The sequence below is a fragment of the Oenanthe melanoleuca genome, chromosome 7 (assembly GCF_029582105.1).
Source record: "Oenanthe melanoleuca isolate GR-GAL-2019-014 chromosome 7, OMel1.0, whole genome shotgun sequence".
Taxonomy (NCBI): Eukaryota; Metazoa; Chordata; class Aves; order Passeriformes; family Muscicapidae; genus Oenanthe; species Oenanthe melanoleuca.
Genome location: NC_079341.1, coordinates 28,152,487 through 28,173,701, shown reverse-complemented (window position 1 = coordinate 28,173,701; position 21,215 = coordinate 28,152,487). Strand labels below are relative to the sequence as shown.

The window sequence follows — 21,215 nt, the reverse complement described above, 5'->3', positions numbered from 1 at the left end:
CTTGGCATAAATTGAGTATCTAGAAAATAAAAAATGATGCTGGAAGTCTGACTTTATATTTCTGTAGGGGAATAATAGTGAGGTTTTGAAATAGCTGTGATAGATCAGATATTTATCATAGTGGAGAAGAGACAACCAGAGACTGCCAGGCGTTTCAGATGATGTGGAGATACAGCTGGATCTCTTTTCAAACTTCTGGTTTGTAGCCTGTGAATTGGTGAGTTTACCAGCCAGTATAGCAGAGCTTCTTCTGAAATTTGTAAGGGATTGGTTTCTTTTTTTTTTTTAAAATTTTTTTATTTTACTTAGTAGAAGTTAAGAGTTCTTGAGAAAAGCCTCTTCTAGCCATCTGACAGGAAAGGATCTTATTTTCTTGTGAATATATGATCAGGTCAGAGTGTGTCTGAGAAGGACCAACCATTGGCTTCATTTTCCTCACAAGGGTTAGGAACAGCCTGAGTGTTAACTTGCATTTAGAGTAGATAAAGAGAGCCTCAGAGGCTGCACTGCACACTAAATTCTTTAACTCTGTCTTCATTTAGAGAAACAATTACCAGGAGGTAAGACTTCTGAATAACTTCAGATTATTAAAAGATTACTTGATAAAGTAGTTTAAGATTATAATATTTTCTTTATTTTCAGCAGTAACCAAGCTGTGAAGTAAGTACAGCCTCACCCATAGAAAGAATTACTTGCACTCAGCAATTCTGCTTTACCTTATGACCATCTTCATTTGGTTTTTGCCTTGCTCTGGGTTAGATGAACAAGAGTGCTTTCAAAGCAGTGAGAGGAAGGATACAGGTTGGGCTGGTACTTCTGTGACATGTGATTTGTAGTCATTCAAATAACATAAAAGTTTCACAACCAGAAAGCAGAATATTTTTGTCTATGTATGACCTGTATGGAGAGCTGATCAGAACATGTGCCAGAGAAGTATAACAAGTCCTGTCAGCCTGGCTTGAGGGGCTTTCAGATAATTTTGAGAGAAGTGATGGGCAATCACTGGTTCTTATTTATCTACAAAGTGAAATATTGTGCTCTGGTTCACTAGAGAAACAAGATTGTCTTTCCCAGTTGGAGACATGCTAATGTGCTGTCCTTTTATGTTTTTCTTAGTTGTTCTGCTCTCAAATACATAGATCAATTCTACTATTAAAAGTATTCCCAGCATTTATTCCCCTGCCATTAGAAATACAGGTGAAATGTTCATGAATTTCCCAAATGATTGCTGATTTTGAACCTTGCAAGTTATATTTCAAAAACTATTTGTGTTTTCACTTCTGTTTGTATTTTTGTAGATAGCTGCCTTTGTTCCTTATTTCTCAAATGGTTTTAGCATCTGTTCACTATGGATTTCGCCATGTATAATTATAAAATGTTGCAGATTGTGTCTTTTGCTCTTTGTTTAAGGGAGTGAGTTACTTTTTTTTTTTTTGTTAGTTGTTCTTGAGAGTTTACCTGAGTGCTGCAGGGTTATTCACAGTTGTCAACATAGAAGCCCATTTGGATGGAAGTAGCTTCAAGGAGTAAACTTCCTAGACTGATAGGATTTTTTTTACTTTTTTTTTTTCTTGCTAGGTGTGACAATGGCCAGTAAGAGGGTTTCTATGCTGGGTGGCTTCTGCTGGTCATTAATTAGTTTATTAAATTAAGACAGATTCTCTTGCAGAGTTACTCCATGTGGCTTTGGGCTGGAGTAGGAGGCAGAGAAAGAGTTTTGCCAAAGGGTAGCACTTAATGTTTTTTGGTATCAAATGCAAATGGATAACAAATTTTAAATAAGTGAAATGGTTGCCAGTTTTCTTTTGTGGGTTTTAGGCCTTTTTCAGTTGATACTATGCAAATGTCTTCTTAAATACCAGAAAAGGGGAGTAAACAGTTACTGACCTTAATTCGGTGTTCTGTGTTTGAGCAGCCAGCATGTGACAATGTAGCAGAAGAACTGGTAACTGGAAGAAGTGAATATATTTTAATTCTGCATTTTGAGATGATCATGAGCACTTTTTCAGAAAATCATGCAGTAGGAAATATGTTTTAAAGGCAATGCTCATTTCTAAGTTTGATCCTGGTTGCCACTGAGGATGACTAACAATGCTTTGCACTTCAAACACATAGAAGCAAAGCATGTGAAACTGAGCGAGGCTGTGGAAGCATTTGATTTTCATTCCTGCTATCTTGCAAAAATGATCTAATTAGCTGCAGTAAAGGGAAATGTCTTGAAACTGATACAATACTGATCCTTATGTTGGGGGGTGTCCCAATGTCAGTCTTAGTTGCAAGAATATGTACTGAGTGTTCCTGGTTTCTCTTGTGTTTCTGGTCACATTCCAATAAATGTTTGATCTTGGGAGGATAAATTTCATCTGTTTGGTTTTTAAAGCTGGAACCAGCTTGATTGAAACAGATACAGGAGGTGATGGCACCTCAGTGTTCAAAAACAATTGCAAACCTCTCCCTTGCTGGTCCTCTGTTCTTGTCTGGGCATCAAATCCTTCCTTAGGCTGCAGTAGGGTGGTGTGAGCTGACCTAATCAACTGGCTCTGAGAGAAGGTCAGAATTTAAGCTATGCTTCCTGTTGCTTACTAAGTAGAAGAAATGTCCCAAACCTTCATGTAGGTGTTAGTGTCATCCTAGGACAGTTCTCTCTAACACTGGTACCACTAGTGCTTCCTTTTTATTACCCATCTCCTTTGTTCTGGATTTTCTTTTTGCATTGCTTGAAACAAAATTCTTTAGGATTTTAGGTGGAATTTGTGTATATTTGCTGGAATCAATAACTGTAACTCCCTTCTTTGTGGGGCACAGCTGCAGAGGGAGAGAGAGGCTGTAATTTTGTGGTGTCACTCCCAGGTGGGAGGTCTGGCAAGGGCTGCCCCAGTTTTGATTTTCCTCTGCTCTTGCAGCTCACCTCACTTCCTCAGTATCCCACTGTTGTAAGAACTTGCTGGCACTGTCACATAGAGGTGCCAGCTCCCAAGGGAGATGATGTTTGTACTGGCATCTTTTGGGTTGGCTGGTGGCTCTGATGACACAGCCAAGTCTGTGTCAGAGTGAGTCCTGACCTTCCTTGCTTCTGTTTCTGGTGATGTGTGGTGGGACCTTCAGAAAGCTGAAGAAATGCTGCTCACTTTCTGACTTGTTGCTGGTCTTTTTTGAGGGGTTATTTGGAGTGCTGAAGAGATTATTTTCTCAAGTGGTTGCTGTGAAACTCAGAATTTATTTCTGTAATTTTGTGTATTCGTTTTTATTACTAAAATCAGATTAGGAGTGTTGTCACATTTATTTGATATGCTGGAGGGAGCTGGCTGAAAAACCTGGTGCCTGAATTTCTTTATCCTCATTTGGCTCTTAGCTTAAAGAGTATATCACGCTCCTTGCACTAATTTAGAAATTCTGCACATCCCATAATTTACTCATTAGAATAGACAAGAGGCTTATATTTAAAATGATCAGCCAGTTACATCAATCTCAGTACGTATTCTATGTTATAAAAATATTAAGGTCATCTTTTACCAAACTGATTTTACAGTTGTAAAGCCCCAGGCACTTTTCAAAAGGCAGGTGAGCTCTTCGTGTTCACACATGTATTTAAACTTGGAAAATTGGTGTTGGAGCAGATGTGTCATAAATTAAGAGAAGTAAATCTTTGTGTGAGGGGTAGTAAGTGGATAGAGTTGGAGAAACAGGTTTGGGTAATTCAAACAGGAGCTTCATGTTGACTGATGTTCTAGTAGGGAATGTGAGCCCCATTCCTGAGCCAGGTGACAAGGTCTGGGTTTCCTCCTCCAGCCCTGTGGCTCTTTGAGCGCTGTCCCTCTCTTGCTTCTCAGAGCCTCTCCATTTTGGACAGACAGGGGTGTTATAAGTGGGAGCTGGTTCTGACTTGTACTTATGTTCATAGTGGGATGTTCACTTAGAGTTCAAATTAAGCACATGTTTTTGGGTAGTGTTTAAATATCAAGTAATTTGTGCTGTCCATGGAATAGATTTCTGCAGGAGTTGATGGCTGTTATGAATGTCTACCCTTCACTAAGTGCAAAGAGTATTTTTCTTTACTTCACCTTTTCTAATGTAATTATGTAGCTGAGAGTTAATTAAGTGGAGTACAACATTAACATCCTTCTGTGCCACACACATTCTCTCCCCCGGGAGAAGATGAAAAACAAACTGCATGTGCCTGACCTAATCACATTGCTTAATGCAGGAGCAGAGAGCACCAGCTGCTGCTGCTATGTTATCCTGGGAAGGTTCCTGTGCTGTACTCACCATACTGTGGAAATGAAGGCACAAGTGCAGTGACCCCTGTTTACTTACAGACCTTGCCTTGACGTGCCCTCTGATCCCCTGCCAGCGCTGAGGAGTTCTTGGAGGGGATCGCTGCCTGCTGGCAGTACTGCCAGACAACTTTCTTCTTAGGGTGCTTTCAAAGCTTGCACCTTTTCAGATTTTCTCTTCTGTGTGTTTAATGCTGAAATGGGAGGGGAGGGCAGTTTGAAATTGAGTAGGAGAAATGCTGTTCCTTTGTGTGTGTTAAGCTGCCAGTCTTGTGTTTGACAGCCGGCTTTGGAGCTTTTTCCTGTGGGTAAGCATTTTTTCTTTTTTGCTTTCAGATGTGGATTCCACAGTTTTCAAGGGGGCTAAAAATCTTTAAAATCTTGGTTAATGTTCAGATATTGTCAAATTTCCCAAAGAACTTGTTTTGCACTGAGAAAGTTGGTTACTTTCCTTGCATGGTGATGTGTCAGAAAGCAAGAGATCTGCTAGGCAGAACTGCAGGATGCTGTGTAAAGGAGCTGGTTCCTGACCCTGACTCTGACTTCCTTTGTGATAATAGTCATATATTATTCAAACTGGTTTTCTCTGGTGATCGTTAACTGTGTTCCTCTTTTTCTTGAAGGTCTGTTTTCAGAACAGCTGGCTCTGATTTTGCAAAACTTGCAGGGTCTCAGTTGCAGCTGAAGTCAGCGGAGGCCATGATTTGAATGTACAAATAAGATAAAATAAAAATTGCACTGCATTGGTCTCAAAATTAGAGAGGCAGAAAATTCTTTGTGCCTTAGTTCCCTGTATCCAAATGGAATGATAATATTTTTGTCCTCTTACTGTTCAGTACACAACTCCTTCACAAATGTCCATAGCAAGCACAAGAAAACCACAAGGGAACTCATTATTAGAGCATGAGAGCCAAATGAATAATACCTCATACTCATTGCACAATGAAAAGGAGCACTTTTGAATAATTCCTTGGCTTGGAATCACTGTTCCCTTAAAGCACCTAACAAGAAAGTAGCCCTGCTCTCTTTATATGTGGTCATAGTCATAGATGGTTAATGTGTGTGCTTTCTTATTTAGCATTTAAATCTTCCTAGTGTCTTACACCTCAATTTTAATGTAAGAATATTTTTGCTTAATTTCTCTGTGTTAAAGATTTATGGAATTATTTGGGTTGAGATGGGCCTCTGGGAAATCTCTAATCCTCCTGCTCAGCTTCCTGCTCAAAGCTTCAAAGTTAGGAAATGTCATTCACGGCTGCTGAATTGCACCACTTTTGTTTGCCTGCTAGACTTTAAACTACTGGCCATTGCTTCTTGAGTCTGGTGGTCCACACAGGCTTTTGCTTGTATTTATGAATATTTAGATAACGTCAATTGAGAATAGGCTATTTAAGTGTGGTCTTACTTACTTGAAAGGTGATAATAATTATTATCCTCAGTTTTCAACCTGAAATGTTGTAAGTCATATTTCAAAAATAATTACAAAGCAAGAGGCTCATCTGAGGTAGCTGATCAGTGTATTTATCTTCCATTTCAATGTTTTATTGCTTCAGAGTCTAGAATGGCAGTGTGCAGTTGTTAATAAGATCTTTTAAAATTACATAATCCCAAAACTCAAATCTCAAAACTGCAAGGGCAAATCTACATATTTCTGGTAGGATAGGAGCTACTAGACTAGAAGGAGAGCAGAATGCCTAGGGATGGAACATGTAGTAACCATGTTGGACTGTGCCAAAGAATAACTGAACAATACAGAGGTTTGCTCCACCAGTCCCTGTGGATGGTGCTTACCAGGATCCACTGCTTTCCCAGGTATCATAGGCAGCAGATTATCCAAAACTGAAAAGGTACACATCCATCAGTGTTTTCATTGTTTCTGTTGTATCAGTACTGTTCATTGGGCAGAGCAGCTTTAATTAGACTGCTTGAGCTTTCTGAAACTAGATTTTGAGAGAGTTTTGGGTTAACAGCAATGTATGAAACTGTGCATTATGGTGTGCTGATATAAACTGGTAACATAAATGGAAGCAAAGCTGCAGACAACCTCTCCGGAGGCATTAAGGGGGGAGTTCAGACCTTTTTTGCTCCAGCCCTAAAATGATGTTGGCTAAATGTACAGTTTATTTTCCACTGATATCATTGCAGCAAAATCTGCTGGGTTGGCTACTGACTCTTGGGTGCAGCTTCAGTTCTGTTCTGCTGACGCAAATCCACAAATAAATTGTCCATAAGTGGAGTCCTTGCTGACTTGAGGTGTTCACCTGTGTGTGAGACAAATTGCTGAGCTGAATGTCACTGCAGTTTTTTTCTAGGCAGATGTATTGTGAGAGCTAGAGAGCTTTGTAGATTATAAAGTATTTAAATAATCAGTTTTGTAATCCATATGTGAAAACAGTGTTTTGCTACTTATTTATTAAATATTATCTCTCTTCTTCTATTTGCTACACTGTTAAAGTATTACAGTAGTTTCATTTGTATGCAATTGACCTGTGCTATTAATGCTGAAAAGAGGAGAATGGAATACAAATTTAGTTATGATGGTTTTAAAAGAAACCTTGTTAGCGTGATTTATCGTTCTCCTTGAGAAGCAGTATTGATAGAGCTTGAGGTGCCAGCACGACTTGTGTTGAGAGCAGGGTTTGTGGAGGGAGGGCTGTGGGAGAACCCCTCGCTCCAGGGGTAGGGAGGCTGGCCTGCATTATGCTGGAATCATGGACAGCTGATTGCTCATTTTGGCTCTGCCATACCTTTTTTTGTGGCAGCCCCGTGCTGCTCTTCCAAGGATTTACAGAAGTGCATGTGAAGAGAAGTTTTTATATCTAATGAGGGGGTGTGTGTTGCTGGCGAACGTGGAGCCAAGTGGTGTTCTGAAGTATTCTTGAGGTCTACTGTTGATGTTCTTGTCATAGTGTTGGACCTCTTTTCCTTGCACTTGTTTCTGGTTTCTAAATTTATAATTGAGTAGTCAAACACATGAGCTGAAGAGCAGGAGCTTTGCTGCTACTTCACAGATGACTGTAGGGCACTGCTGGTGAGTTGCACAGCAAAGATAGTTTGTTTTTTTTTTTCTCCTTTCTTTCTTCTTTCCTTTCTTTCTTCTTTCCTTTCTTCTTCTTTCCTTTCTTCTTTTTTTACCTTCTTCCAAAGATAGTTCTTTTTTCCTTTCTGTTTGGAAGAGCAGAGGTAATTGATTGATGCTTCTGCCTTATCTTGTTGGGTTTACTAGGAAACCTGCTCCTGCACCACAGATCAGTGGAATTGGAGTGTGCTTTACTTGGTGGTGGTTTCTTGCAGTTGCAGAAGATAAGTCCACAGTGTTCCATTCTGACATAACTGTTGGGATTTTTGTTCCCCTTTCTCTTCTCCACTGCCTACCCCTCTGTGTAAGGAAAAGGGGAATCAGTGCTCTGTAGATAAGCACTTTGCAGTGCCCAGAGAGGAAAAAGCAAGCCATTGCCCACAGTGAACCTGTGGGCAAATGGAGATTAACAAGTTCATTGAAAATGGTCACTGCATTTTCCAAACAGTATAGTTGAAATCACTTATTGGTTACATGAGTTTACATTGGCTACTCACTGTTACAATCCTCATTTCTTTATTTCCTTTTTTTTATGCTTTGCTAGCTTTTAATACAAAGACAGTCTCTTTCACCAGGGGTTTGCATCTTGCTGTGAGCCCAGTAGAAAGGAGCATCTTCCCTTGGCCAGGATCCAAAGGCACTGTCATAACAGTGGCCATGGCAGCTCTGGAGGCTGGATCCCCTTTCAGGAGCTCTCTCTGACATCTTCATGGGCTCCAGATTTCTGGTCGTCCTTCCTGCTGGCAGTAAATCCACACATACTCAGCTGCTGCTTGAAGTCAGCCTTACGCAAGTCGGTGGGGAAGCCTTTGGCCGCTGCGTTTGCTCTTCCAGCAGCTGTTGGGTCTTCAGAGACCTGGCTGCTCAAAGCATCCCACGTGGTGCTGTCTGGGTCCCAGCAAAATTAAAATCATCTGAAGGGCAGTGCTGAAACTGTTTTGTAACTGTTTTCCCTACGGTTGTAATTTTGTGCCACTGCTGGGTTTTTTTTTTGGGGGGCATTCATGGAAACATATAAGTGAGGGGTATGAGAAAAGGCAAAGCCTTCTGTATTGCTGCTGTTTCTCAGAGAAAATGTTGGGCCAGCACTTGTCAGGTGTGAGCCTGGGAGTCTTGGCAGAAGCTCCTGAAAGACGTCATTATGGGACTACTGTTCTCAGTATCTGCGTCCAACGCCTGGGTGCTGCATGTAAACAGGATACAGGGGAATTTGGCCTGGTTGTCACTGTCTGCTTTCTTCCCGGGACAGGAGACCACCCTGCAAGGCACTGACAGCTGCTACAACTTAGAAAAGTAAAACTAGAGAAGGATAAATAAGCTGACAGTGATCCTTTGTGAATCTTTTATCCCTAATGTTTTTAGTAGCATGTAGATATGTAGAAATCTGGCTTGTGGTAAATGTTTTTGATGTAAGGGAGGGATAATTTTGTGGGAAGAATATGAACTGATGTGTAATTATTGCAGACATCTGTCATTTGCTTACATGGACAGTTTCAGTCCATTTCACAGTATTTATAAACTAAAAAATTGTGATAAGTAGGCCATCAAGTTCAGCCTTTGGAAAAAAACAAACCAGGTTTTGGGAGGTGGTAAATGTGCTGGACTAAAGGTCAGATGCTGTATTGTGTTCTGCATAATTTTTTTCTGTATTGTGATTTGTATAGTATCCTCACTTAAAGTAGTCCAGCAAAAGTTAAAATCAATTTTTTTAATGTCCTTAAGACTATGATGTGTCTGTTGCAACATTTCCTTTCTTTGACAGGACATGTGAATTTCGACAGAAATAGGGCCTTTAGGGATTGTTGACTCATGGTTGCTGAGCTGTTGCTATTCCTCTGACAATCTGAGACTGTGGTGAGCATTTTAAATAGCAAGAACAGCATCTTGGCTATGGAAAGACACACATACCCGTAGGTACATGTACATGCACGTAGGCAGCAGTGTGAATGCAAAGGGATTCTGAAAATCAGCAAATATCCCAAGGGAGCCAGCCCTCACTGTCACTGTTAAGTTGCTCAGTGTTTAGTGTCAAGTTCACTTCTGAATTTTGTTTTCTGGAAGTCAAAACCCCGTCGGAAATTCTGGAGGTTTTGAAGTACATTGGTGACTTTGAGACAGGTTTTGCCAGCTCTGTTTCCAATGAAACAACAGTAGGGGCTTACTCATATTTTATGGACTGTGGTTATCTGTGAGCACAGCCAGTCCTTGAACCTCAACCTCTTGTTTTCAAAGTCTACCATTTTACAAGCTTTCTGTAGTTAGTTCCATACCAGTGAAATTTTACTGGATTTTCTTTGGGTGTGATTTTGTAATTTTTTTTTTAATGTTGGCTGTCTTACATCACTGCTTTAGCAGCAACAAATGTCTTGGTTTAGCTCTTGCTGTGGAGGTACTAATCTTGAAATTCTTCAAGAAATGCTTTAGTTACAATCCCTGGCCCTGTTCATAAATAGTACTGAGAATATTTTTCTGTATTCATACATGCAGAAGAAGATTAGGAGATATACTGTAGTTATGCCATGGGTTTATGTACAGTTATAGAATTTACTTTTTTGTAAATTGCAATTTGCAGAGTGGGTTTTGATTTCTTTAGTGTATATATTTTTCACTTCTTTTTAAATAAACCTTAGTTCAAATGTTGAATTATTAAGTCTCAGTCACTTTCTCAGACTTCTGTGGGATGGGGTGCTGTTTCCAAAGCCTTTCAGTTGAACCCTCCAAATTTTGGGAGTAATGAGGCTAGAGATAAAAATTATTGAAGAGGAGGCATTTGAAGAAGTTTAGGTCTAGACAAAGTGAAAATCCAAGTGGAAAGGACCATGCAGATGACAGCAAAATGTGATGGTCATTGGAACTCTGTCACCAGAAGAGGTGCACTCCCTTCTACAGTGCCTTTTTCTGCATGACAAAATCAGCTATTTTATCTGTCACACACAAAAAATACCCAGAGGTCAAATTATTTTAATCAAAATCTATTTAGTTAGCCGTGTCAGATGAATGGACTTCCATAGGTCATACACAAAGTCCTGCTGCATTCACTGCAGTCTGAACTTAGCTTTCTGATTTTTCTTGGGTTTTGTTAAAGGTACCCATGATTTAGGCAGATTAATTAATGGGAGTGCAGTGGCTGTAGCCAGAATGGGCAGGGCTATGTACAGTGTCTCACTGGAAAGCAAGGGTGTAGCTCACATTCACTAGAGCCTGAAAAATAATTAGCTGTGACTAGCGACAATTTGCAGATGATTAAAACCCAAGCTCATGCATTTTTATGACTATGCAATCTCATAATTTTCAGCTAAATTAAGACAGTGAGCAAGTCTAAACTGTACTTCCCTTGTATGCCAATAATAACAAGTGAGAGGTGTCTGCAGAGGATGAGTTTGATTGTCTCCTTTAGCTTCTCTGTACATTTAAAATATATGACACCCTCTGCTCTCCTTTTTTTTATATATATATTTTTTTTAATCTGTAGTACCACTTAATGAGCTATGAGAAATTAAATTCCTAGATAGTCCTGCTGGCTGCTCTCCATTGCAGGATATTATTGCAATACTGATTGCTGCTGTAATAGCTAGGACACATATTTTTGCTTTTAGAAGTAATATTAAAAATCAGTAGCTTGTTTTCTTTTTATTCAAAATATGCACCTTGTATCTCTTGGCTTGTGTTGTATCACTGAATGGTAGTGATTTACTCTGTGGCTGTTTTCATTAGTGTCACCCTAAATGGCTTTCTTCGAGATGAAACAGTGTGATGTTATATTTATCAAACTGTCAGGTTCTAATTAATCTGGTGATACTGTCTATAAATGAGGTGTAGACAGCAGCTTTAGCTGTTATTTAGAATTTACCCCAGTACTTAGCTCAACTATGTTTGCAAACAAAACCCACTAATGGAGATGATCCCTTGGCTCTCATAGTCCCGTTTTCCCCTTTTGCTGACATGGGTCTACTTTGTCCATTTAACAACCATGGCAGGTTGCTGCTGCTCTAGTGGACTTTGGATAATTTACTTTAATCTTAAATATACTGCAACTTCCAGAAATTTTAATTTAAAATTTAAATAAGATTAGTGAGAAATTTCTTTTGAAGAAGCAAAGTGTTTGATATTTGGGTCATTATTTCAATTCTTCTCTGTAGTAATAGGAACTTTTTTCTCATGTGGACCTGAATTGTCTATCAAGAGTGTATTCTTCAGTGTAGGATTATGTCCTACTGTGAGGTGAGGGCATTGAGGTGGCATTTTTAGATTTATGGGAACATACAGCATAAAATGGGTCTTTAAACTGTGGTCTAAAAAGGAGTAATTTGTAGCCATAGTAATTGCAAGCCTTATTTAGGGCAATTGATTTTCAGAAATGGTAGTGTATTTTGCCTATAGTGATATTAAGGCTTCATGCCAGGTGCCTTTGATGGATTCTCATTTTTGGTGGATGTTGCAAGTTGAACCTTCGAAGGAGAAACAACTGGATTTTTCCTGTCAGGCCAGAGGAGGAGATGTTTTGGCTTCTGGTTTAGGTTTCAGAATATGTTGATATGACTTGCACTTGCATGTTGTGTTCTGTAGAACATCTGTTCAGGAGCATGACTCTGCAGAGGAAAGGGTGCTGGATGTGAGGGATTAATAACACCACACTGATGTAGGAGTAGCTACAGACTGTTTAGGTTGGTGGTTGTGATTCAGGGTTGTGTTAATAAGATGTTGAAAGTTAATTTTGTTCAGGTATCCAAAAGTACAAAGTTTGTTTTGAACAGAGAGCAGGAACCAAGCAGCATTGATACAAAGTCTTTAATTACCTGAAACTTGTAAAAATGTGTCTAGAACTGCCTGTTGAAATGGTGCAGCTAATTATGGCTTCAAATTGTTCGGAATTCGGTAAGTCTGGTTAAATTATCTTGAACTATTTTATTAACAAGGCTGGAAAATCTTCAAAGTGTAGCTTTATTGAATTGATAGTGCCTTACTAAAAATGAATGTAAAATTTATCTCCTGGGAATAAAGATGGTCAGAAGCTGGGAAGATGCATTTAGTATTGTCTGATTGCTTTTCTCTCTCTTTTGATAGTGATCACATGGAAAATATTTGTGGCTACTTAATGAAGTACACCAATCTTGTCACTGGTTGGCAATATCGGTAAGTCTTTCGTGGTGCTTTTCAGTAATGTTGGTCTCTGTAGCATCCAAATGAACAGGTTTCTGATTTTTTAATAATACTTAGATTTCTCTTTTTCTAGTAGGCAGGCTTTATGCAAGAATCTTATGCTTTTCTCAATATAGATTAAACTAATAATGTGTAGATGAATAATATTTGTATTAAGATATGAATATAAAGCAGTTAACCAATTTTGTGGCTTATAACTATGTTTGTATGTGCAAAAAACATTAAGTTATTTTTTCTTTTCCATAAAAAATACTGCCATTGTGTTTTCTGTTGAGTCTTCACCTTTGTGCCAAGTAATGCTATCACTTAAAAAGTTAAGACTTCATTACTGTAAATTCAAACTCGAGCAAGCTTTTCACTTTCCCCAGGATGTCATCTCCCCTGGAATAACTTGATTTTCTGTGTCAGGTGAAATTCTCTGGTCTTGTTTAGTGCTGTTCCTAAAGCAGCACAGTACAACCAAATTCATGTTGGAGAGATGAGTCCTTAGTGTACCACACTGTGCCACAGGTGCTGCCCCTGGCATGGAGTGACTCATGTCAATATACTCAGCATTAAACTCAAGTGAAAGTTGTAGCATAATGTCCACTTCCATTTAAAAAAAAAAAAAAGATCTGGGATTACTTCAGTTTCATGATTTTGCATCTCAACTCCTTTGTATCTGGAGCTGTTTTACTCTTAATGTAAGTAATTTAAGGATTTATTAAGCACTAATGATTCAGAATATCATTTTTGATTCCCAAAATCTTGCAATAGTGTTCTTCTGTGTGGATGTTGTTCTGTTGTGCAATCCATGCAATCTGAGGAAAAAAAAAAAAGCCAACAAATTAATTTTTGTGCCATCTTGGGGACGTAATTCATATGGTTAGGGTTTTCCTGACAGAAATGTTTTAGTCCCAATCCCATCTGTGCAAACTTGTAATAACAGTATTGACTTCTCCCAGTATCACCACCTGCACAAAAAAGTAAAAAAACAAAACAAAACAAAAAAATAGGAATAGGAGCTGGTTTTATTTAGTGTATTTGCTTTGTTATCCTTGCAGGTATTTTGTGTTAAACAATGATGCTGGCCTGCTGGAGTACTTTGTGAATGAGCAGTCTAGACACCTGAAGCCCAGAGGTACCCTGCAGCTGGCTGGAGCTGTCATTTCACCCAGTGATGAAGACTCTCACACCTTCACAGTCAATGCTGCCAGTGGGGAGCAGTATAAACTAAGAGGTAGGACCTGGATTCTTGGGCAGGGGATCCTTCCACTAGAGGACAATCCTCCCTCTCAGCTGGGGCTGCTTGGCTGGGCTTGGCTGCAGGGCCAAAGCAAGAGAACCTGGTTGGCAAAGTGCTGAAAGTGCTGGGAAAATGTTGTGAAAATTATGTGCAAAACTTCCATCCTACTGTCCAGCTAGAAATGGTCTGTATTTATGGATAGTTCCATAACATTTGGGTTTGATGATGTTCAGAAGACTTCATATATGTGGAATGGAGTTTAATCTTCATGTATAGTGTCCTTAAATTGTACTGATTCAAGGTTTTCTAAATCATTGTGGGCAGCAAATCCATGGTGATGCTCACAGAGAGTTTAATTATTCCTAACATTTGATTTGTTAGCCACCTTATGGTGGTTATAAAAGCCCATTCTCTGATTTTGTAGGCTGCAGAAATCTAGGCTAATGACTTTGAGTATTTCTTCCTTGGAAGACTTGCTGTAGTTTTCTAATTTCGAGTGCCTTACTTTTTATTCCAGGAAAATGTTTCATGTTAGATTAAAATATTTTGAGGGCAATTATGGTTTGTTGATGTTTTTCAATTAATTTCTTAACACTAAAAAATAGCATAAAGAAAGAAGAAAGTATATACTATTTTTGTTGAACTTGGCTTAACATTATAGTTATTACAGGCAAATGAGTTTTGGATTAAAAATAAATTACTTTGCACTGGTAGTCTTGTGATTTTTAAGAATTAAGCAGTTGTTTTTGTCCATACTTTGAAATGTCTTCATTTAACAGAATCCTTTTGGTTTGCTTTTATTAGCTACTGATGCTAAAGAGCGGCAGCACTGGGTTAGCAGGCTACAGATATGCACACAGCATCACACAGAAGCTATTGGAAAGGTATGACTGCTCTCATGGGCAAAAATCAGGCTGGTAGTAGAAGCAGTTGCAAATACAACTTCAGTGTTACTGAAGTCCTTCCATTTTGGGAACATTACTTCTTTCCCCTCCCTTTTTTAACCTCTTACTTTTATTTATAAAAACCACTCAGCAACCCACAGATAAATTTAGGGTGAATTCCCATGTTTGAGAAAAAAGTTCTCAGCACTGTTGTTTCCATTTGCTTACCGTGTCATGGGCCTGCATGTAGTGTATTGTATAGGACCTCCTGATTGCTATAACACCTGATCTGATACCTGAATAATATCTTGCTTTTAAGTTACAATCAGCATCTTGTAATTGGCTTTGTTGTAAGAGGTAAGTTGAATTAATAGCTCTAAATGAAATTCCATTCTTTTAAATGTTAGCTCTATCCCTGCAGGATCTGTTAGGAGTCAATTTCTGATGCTGCTGCAGATCAAGGACTGATCTTCAAGTCAGAGAAGTGATACTTACTGATCAGTCTCATTTCACAGATTGTTCTTAATTAGACTATAAAAGAGAGCAGCTAGAAGCAGACAGTGGAAAATATTTAGCAGTTGCTACTAATGCATTATTAGGCCTTTGCCATCTTTCCTTGCTCTATTAAAAATTAAACTGTTCTGCTGTTGCTTTCACATTAGAAGATTTGCTGGTTATTAGAATTAATTGTAAATGTTTCTCAATATGCTTATTTATTCACTAGAACAACCCTCCTCTGAAATCTCGCAGCTTCTCTCTTGCATCCCAAGGAAGTGCCAACTCTCCTGGTGTGCAGAGAAGACCCAGTCAAAATGCAGTTTCCTTCTTCAATGTTGGACATCACAGATTGCCAACGGGAAAAAGAGTTCCCATTATGCAGCCAGATCACCTTGTAGATGTTAGAGAGGTTTGTATGTTTAAATTCCCTTACAGTTTTTTGAGAGAGCTGTGGTATTATTTTTAAGGTTGTGGAGAAACCTGCTCTTCTTAGTTGGATATATTGTCAATAGCATGTTCTAAGCTATTACTGCACAGCTGTGTGAGGATAAGTAACTTGCCCTGGCTAATTGTAGGAGTACATGGTGTATATTCTGTGATTCTTGTACTCTGCAGTAGTATCCTGATGCTGAAGGCAGAACCCTGTTCTCATCCTCGCAAGTTATAGCACTACAAGTGACAAGGGAATATCCTTAAGGGATATAACATCACATATTATGATACTATTGGACACTTCATATGTCAAGCTATAAAAGAACTGACTAAGCTGTGCTTGTGTCTCTTATGACTAAGGAGAAGTTGGTCATGATTGTATTTTGGAATGGTCATACCATTTTTTGGTATGCTGATTCATTTAGACAGATAGTCTAGGGATGGATGTGACTGTACAGAGAGCAATTCAAACCCCTGCCTTTTTTCACTATATGTTCAGGTGTAGTGTATTTTGGGAGAAAAATCCAGAAATAATTATCTTTCCAGCTTGATTAATAGAACAGACTGACTACTGGTTGATTTTGACTTGTGAATATATCCAGGGTGGATCTTGCCTCTCTGAAGATACTGCATTGCAAACTTGTGTTACTTAGGGGTAGTATTGATGTTAATAAGTATTTTAATGTTAACTGTAGTTAGTGTGGTGTGATAAATTTCTTGGCAAAAATAAGTTTCTAATGGAGGGCTTTTTAAATTAAGCAAATAAAGATACAGGAAATGTGAACAGCTAGAAATTGAATTTAGACAAACTGGAATAGAAGAGTGCTATATATTGTGAGCTTTATTAACCTTAAAATATGTTGGTGAGCACTGTGGTAAGTTCTCCAGTAAATGGATGTTGCAGATACTTTCACTAGCGTGGCGTGCTGTCATTGTGCCCTGATTTATATCAGGTACTAAGGTATAATTATTCAGTAGCTTGCACAAGGTGACTGCCTCTTTAAACCTTGGAGTCTGTGAATCTCTCTCCACAGCAGACTGTTCTTGCAGATGTCTTGCAAAAGGGTAATTGCTGCCATCCTGTTTTTATCCTCTTGGAGCACTCAATTCTCCTGTAGTGCTAATGCAGAGACACGTGAAGTGCTGCCAGGTACTCAGGAAAACAAAAATGTTTCAGAAATAGCTTTTTCACTTTTTGAATTTTCAAACACTATTATGGGATTCAAAAATTTCAGGGAGGAGAGAGGAGTATGTGTGAGCTGGAGCACTGAAGCAGTGGCTTGCATCCTGTAATTGGGATAAAGTGGAATGACTTTTCTTGGCACAAAAAGAGTACAGGAAACTATTAATGCTCTTTTGATTGCTGCTGAGTTTGGTGGCACGACATGATTGTTTATCAGCTAAAAAAATTTAGACTTGTACAGATGAAGAATCTTTAGTAGTGGTGGCTCTTCTGAATGTTAGTTTGCCTTTTTTAAGCTAAAATGCTGTTGGATATCATGCCTACTTTTTTGTAGATATAATTAAAATACTGAAGGCAGGTATGTTCCTGTTACCCCTGAGCATGCATGGTACAGCTTGAACACCTAGAAATTAATTTGAAAAGCTGTGGGAATTGCACTCTACCTGTGTGTCCTTGTCAGTCCCTTTCCCTTTAACTGTCCTTTGTTCTTGGCTGAATATGTGTCATGATGCTGATGTGGTAGTTGTGCAAAGCAGGAGGTTTAAGATCTTTTTGCTAACTTGCACTAAATGCAGGTGTCTGTGTTCACAGAGTGAGAACAATAGTTTGTGTATTTTTCCAAGATTTTTGATTTTTAGTCACTCTGCTTTTCTTCTCCTGGCACTATCTTTTTTTCCCAAAGTTGTGTGTATAATTAGGAAAAACCTTAGGGCTGTTCCAAATGTGTTCTTTGAAAGGGAAATATGCCTGTTTGAACTTCATAGCTAAGCATAGCATGGCTTGTCCTATTGTCTGGCCTGATCCTGGAATGAAGTGCTTGGGGCCTACCACGTGGAGAATTACTAACAGTAAAGGTCACCAGAAGGATTGTGGTGATTTGTCAACTAATTGTCTGTGGTGTTTCTGTGGGGGTTTCTTTTTAAGCTAACACACTTTCAAAGTTGGGAAAAAACTGCACACAAAGGCTTTTATGATGTTTGTGACTGGAGAAAAATGAGACACGTTGTGATAGCAGCTGTTATGTTTGCATTGGCAAGGCTATCTATAACTAAATGTTTTAGTAGCTTTCTGCCCTGTTGCTCTTGGTATATGCTAAGGCTGACTCTGCACAGTTAGTACCACTTTTAAAGAGCCAATGCTCTGTAAATTCACACCTTTGCATGCTACAGAGCCAAGCCCTTAAAAGTTCCAAAGATCACATACTCTGAACTTGGATGAATATGTGTTCCTTAAGTATTGCATAAAACCTTAAAAGCCGCTCCTGGAGGGGATTGCAGGTAGTAGTACTGACAAAAAAATCAGTCAGATACTGCTAGGATTAGGAATTAAATAATTGGAGTGAAAAAGCTACCTAGTACCACAGCAGTTAAATGCATGTTTCTTTAAAGGTTTTCTATAGAAATTGTGCTGCTGCTCTGCTAAGACAATCTGTCCTTACATTTACCTTCACTAGCAGAACACATAATGATTGCAGAGTAGTGCTGTCCAGTTATATGGATGCTGTTTGTTGTTCCTCTCCAGAAAGGGGACTAGCATGTGTAGGAGTTTGCTTTCATCCCTGTGATTCAAATCAGGTAGTATTTTGTTTCTGAGAGTATAAAGAGGAAAGTGCTGCTTGATGGCTGATGTGCTTTGCCCCTGTACCTCATGTGGGCAGATGTGCTATTGCAGATTCTGTGATCTAGGGGTGTGGAGCTCTGTGTGAAGGAGGAAAAGAGCTTGGTGGGAGAGCAAGGGGGACAACAACAGCAGGACAGGACAGCTGCAATTTATACACAGAATGAAAGTGAAAACCCGGCTGGATTTTCTTCCCTGCCTGCAAAGTAAATGCTGAGATAGTGATAATCAGTGTGATGTTAGTGCAGACAATAAATGGAGATCCTTTATAGTTTGAGCCAAAATGAGGAATACAGGTCTTCTCTGTTAAAGTACTGCACCTCTGATTGCAGGGAGGGAAAAAATCCTGATACTCACAGACAGTAGATCCTGTTCCAGGATGTGCAGAGCACAGAGCTTAATTACTTCTCACACAGAGTGCATGTGGGTGATGCCTTAGGATTTTAGCTTTTATATTTTTCATATATTTGTAATCCTGGAATTCTTCCCTCACCCCCATCTCTATCGACTAGGCATGAAAGTGTTTGATACTCCCTGAAGCAAGTATCTTGTTCAAATTCCTCTTTGCCTTTTTTTTAATGTCATTCGATTTTCTTTCACTTTTTAATAAAGTGCCTTGTATTTTTGTGAGTAGATTCATCATGTATTTAATAACTCTGTAGTAGCAGTAGTTCTCATAGTCAAGAAAAACAAGTACATTTAATTTTACATATATCTGTTACCTTGTTGTTCTATCACTGTGCTGAAACCATTTGGGATCCTCTGTGTGCACAGCTGAACAGGTATCACACAACACTTCTAGCAGCTGATAAGTGACTGTTTTGTTTGACAGATGATGTCTCAGGCTGAGGGCCAGCAGAGAGACTTGATCAGGAGCATAGAATGCCTTCCTGCCTCCGGTCACCTTACATCCTTGGATCAGGACCTTTTGATGCTCAAAGCAACTTCCATGGCAACCATGAACTGCTTAAATGACTGTTTCCATATTCTCCAGTTACAACATGCTTCTCAACAAAAGGGATCCTTACCAGCAGGTGGGTATAGGTGCTCACAGAGAGCAGAGCTCTGTAACAAATACAAATCCCTTCCTTGTAAAAGTGTTCATTCTACTAACACGTGGGCAAAGGAAACTGCTGAATGTCTGCTTTCTTGTGAATTTTTCCAAACCTCAACTTATTTGTGTTGGGTGGAACTCTGTGCATGTTGAATATGTATTTTTTCAATCATTTATTCTATTGGGAAGTCTGTGGCAGCAGCTGCATAAAAGTAACATGTAATTGTTGTACAGCATCTCACAACAGAATAAATTATGGAAGGCGGCCCAACACAAAGGCTGTCATGCTTTAAATTTTTTTTTTGCACACTGAATACCTTTTGTAAGTATTTACATGTGAGTAGCTTCCATTTCCAGTTAAGCATTAAAATACAAAACTCTGAATTTGCAATATCAATATTCTTGTTTTCAGTTGCTGCCTTGGTCTAAACCATGGTCTAAAGACGAGTATTGTGTTCAATTCTGAGGCCAGAATGGACTTGTAAGTCAATGAAAATTGCTTAAAGGTTAAGAAAAACAAAATCTCTTTTAATAAACTACTGACCACCCCAACAGACAAAAACATTCCAAACCCTACTACTTATGGGTTTGGAATATGTGCATTCACAGGCAGCAGAGAAAAATGTTGCCATGTCTGAACAATTATCACTTCTATGCAAGCAAGAGCTTAGTGGAATTGTTCTACCTGATTCATGTGCAGTGTTTGGAGCTGAACATGGTCGTGGTTGTTTGTCAATTCTTCTGCATCTTATTGTGCCTTTTTTCATGTGTTTACTTTGTGGCTTTTTGTGAGGTTTATAGGATTTTCAAATGCTTCTCTTGCACAGCAGTTCAATAGATATATTAAGTATGTAACAAAGTACAGACCTAAGTTGTCTCTCCCCTTATCTGTCCCATATTCCTCTCATATTTCTGGTGCCTGATTTGTTCAGGCATATTATTTCAGAGCAGTAATTAATTTTGCTTCCAAGATGAAAAAAAAAGTTATATAAAAATATTAAAGCTATATAATTTTTTTTTTGTGATTCCAAAATCACCAGAGGCCACAAAAGAGAACATGTGAATAGATTGAATTCAATTTTTTTCTGTATTTTAGTTCAAAATTTCATTTTAAACTCAAAAAATTGGATGGCAGCTCTTGAGATATTTGTCTGAAGTTGTGCTGAAAGAACTCTTCCTGTTCTCTGTGAATTTTTTGACTGTTGATGCCTAACTGTGGGAGATGCATATCAGAAGTATTTTTGTTTTGGCATTTTCACATATGCACTACTAAGATGATTTTCTAACTTGTATCTGAGGACATAAGTAGTGTCCAATGAGCACCACTGTAATTACTTAAGAAGATAATTTTGGTTTTGGGTTTTTTTGACAAGTGATGTAGGTTTTTAATTTTTTAAACCATGCAGGGAAGAGTTTAATTCAATGACTGCTATTCAGTTGGTATCTGCCTGTTATGGCCAAAGCTAAAAATACTGCTTGAACATGTCTAAATCTTGAAGATTTCTGGTGATATCCTGGGGAGATGGATAGAGAAGAAAGGATCAGCAGATTGGAGGATGCATTACTGGGGCCAGAGTTAAAAAGAGACCATTAACAGAATGCATGTGTCTTTCTGCAGCCTTCCATCTCTCCCCCTGCTGTGGCCTCGAGACACTGTAATACATTTGTTCCTTTCAAAGATTGCCAAGAACTTCTTTAAATAATTTTTTAAAAAATCCATTTAGCTTAGATTTTTCCTCTTAACTAAGGAGGGATACTTCTGGTTCAACTGGTGGAGCCAGGCTTAAAAACCAAGGATTAGAAATAATG

The 21,215-nt window shown here is 38.8% G+C and overlaps 1 protein-coding gene across 1 annotated transcript in view; it reads left to right on the top strand.

The window, feature by feature from the left end:
• OSBPL11 (oxysterol binding protein like 11) overlaps nt 1-21,215 on the top strand; it is a 38,492-nt gene that overhangs the window by 2,430 nt on the left and 14,847 nt on the right. Inside the window, exons 2-6 of the mRNA XM_056496523.1 lie at nt 12,418-12,486; nt 13,557-13,732; nt 14,543-14,622; nt 15,347-15,529; nt 19,185-19,386. Of these exons, the coding sequence (XP_056352498.1) occupies nt 12,418-12,486; nt 13,557-13,732; nt 14,543-14,622; nt 15,347-15,529; nt 19,185-19,386 (710 nt within the window). The remainder of the gene's footprint in view (nt 1-12,417; nt 12,487-13,556; nt 13,733-14,542; nt 14,623-15,346; nt 15,530-19,184; nt 19,387-21,215) is intronic.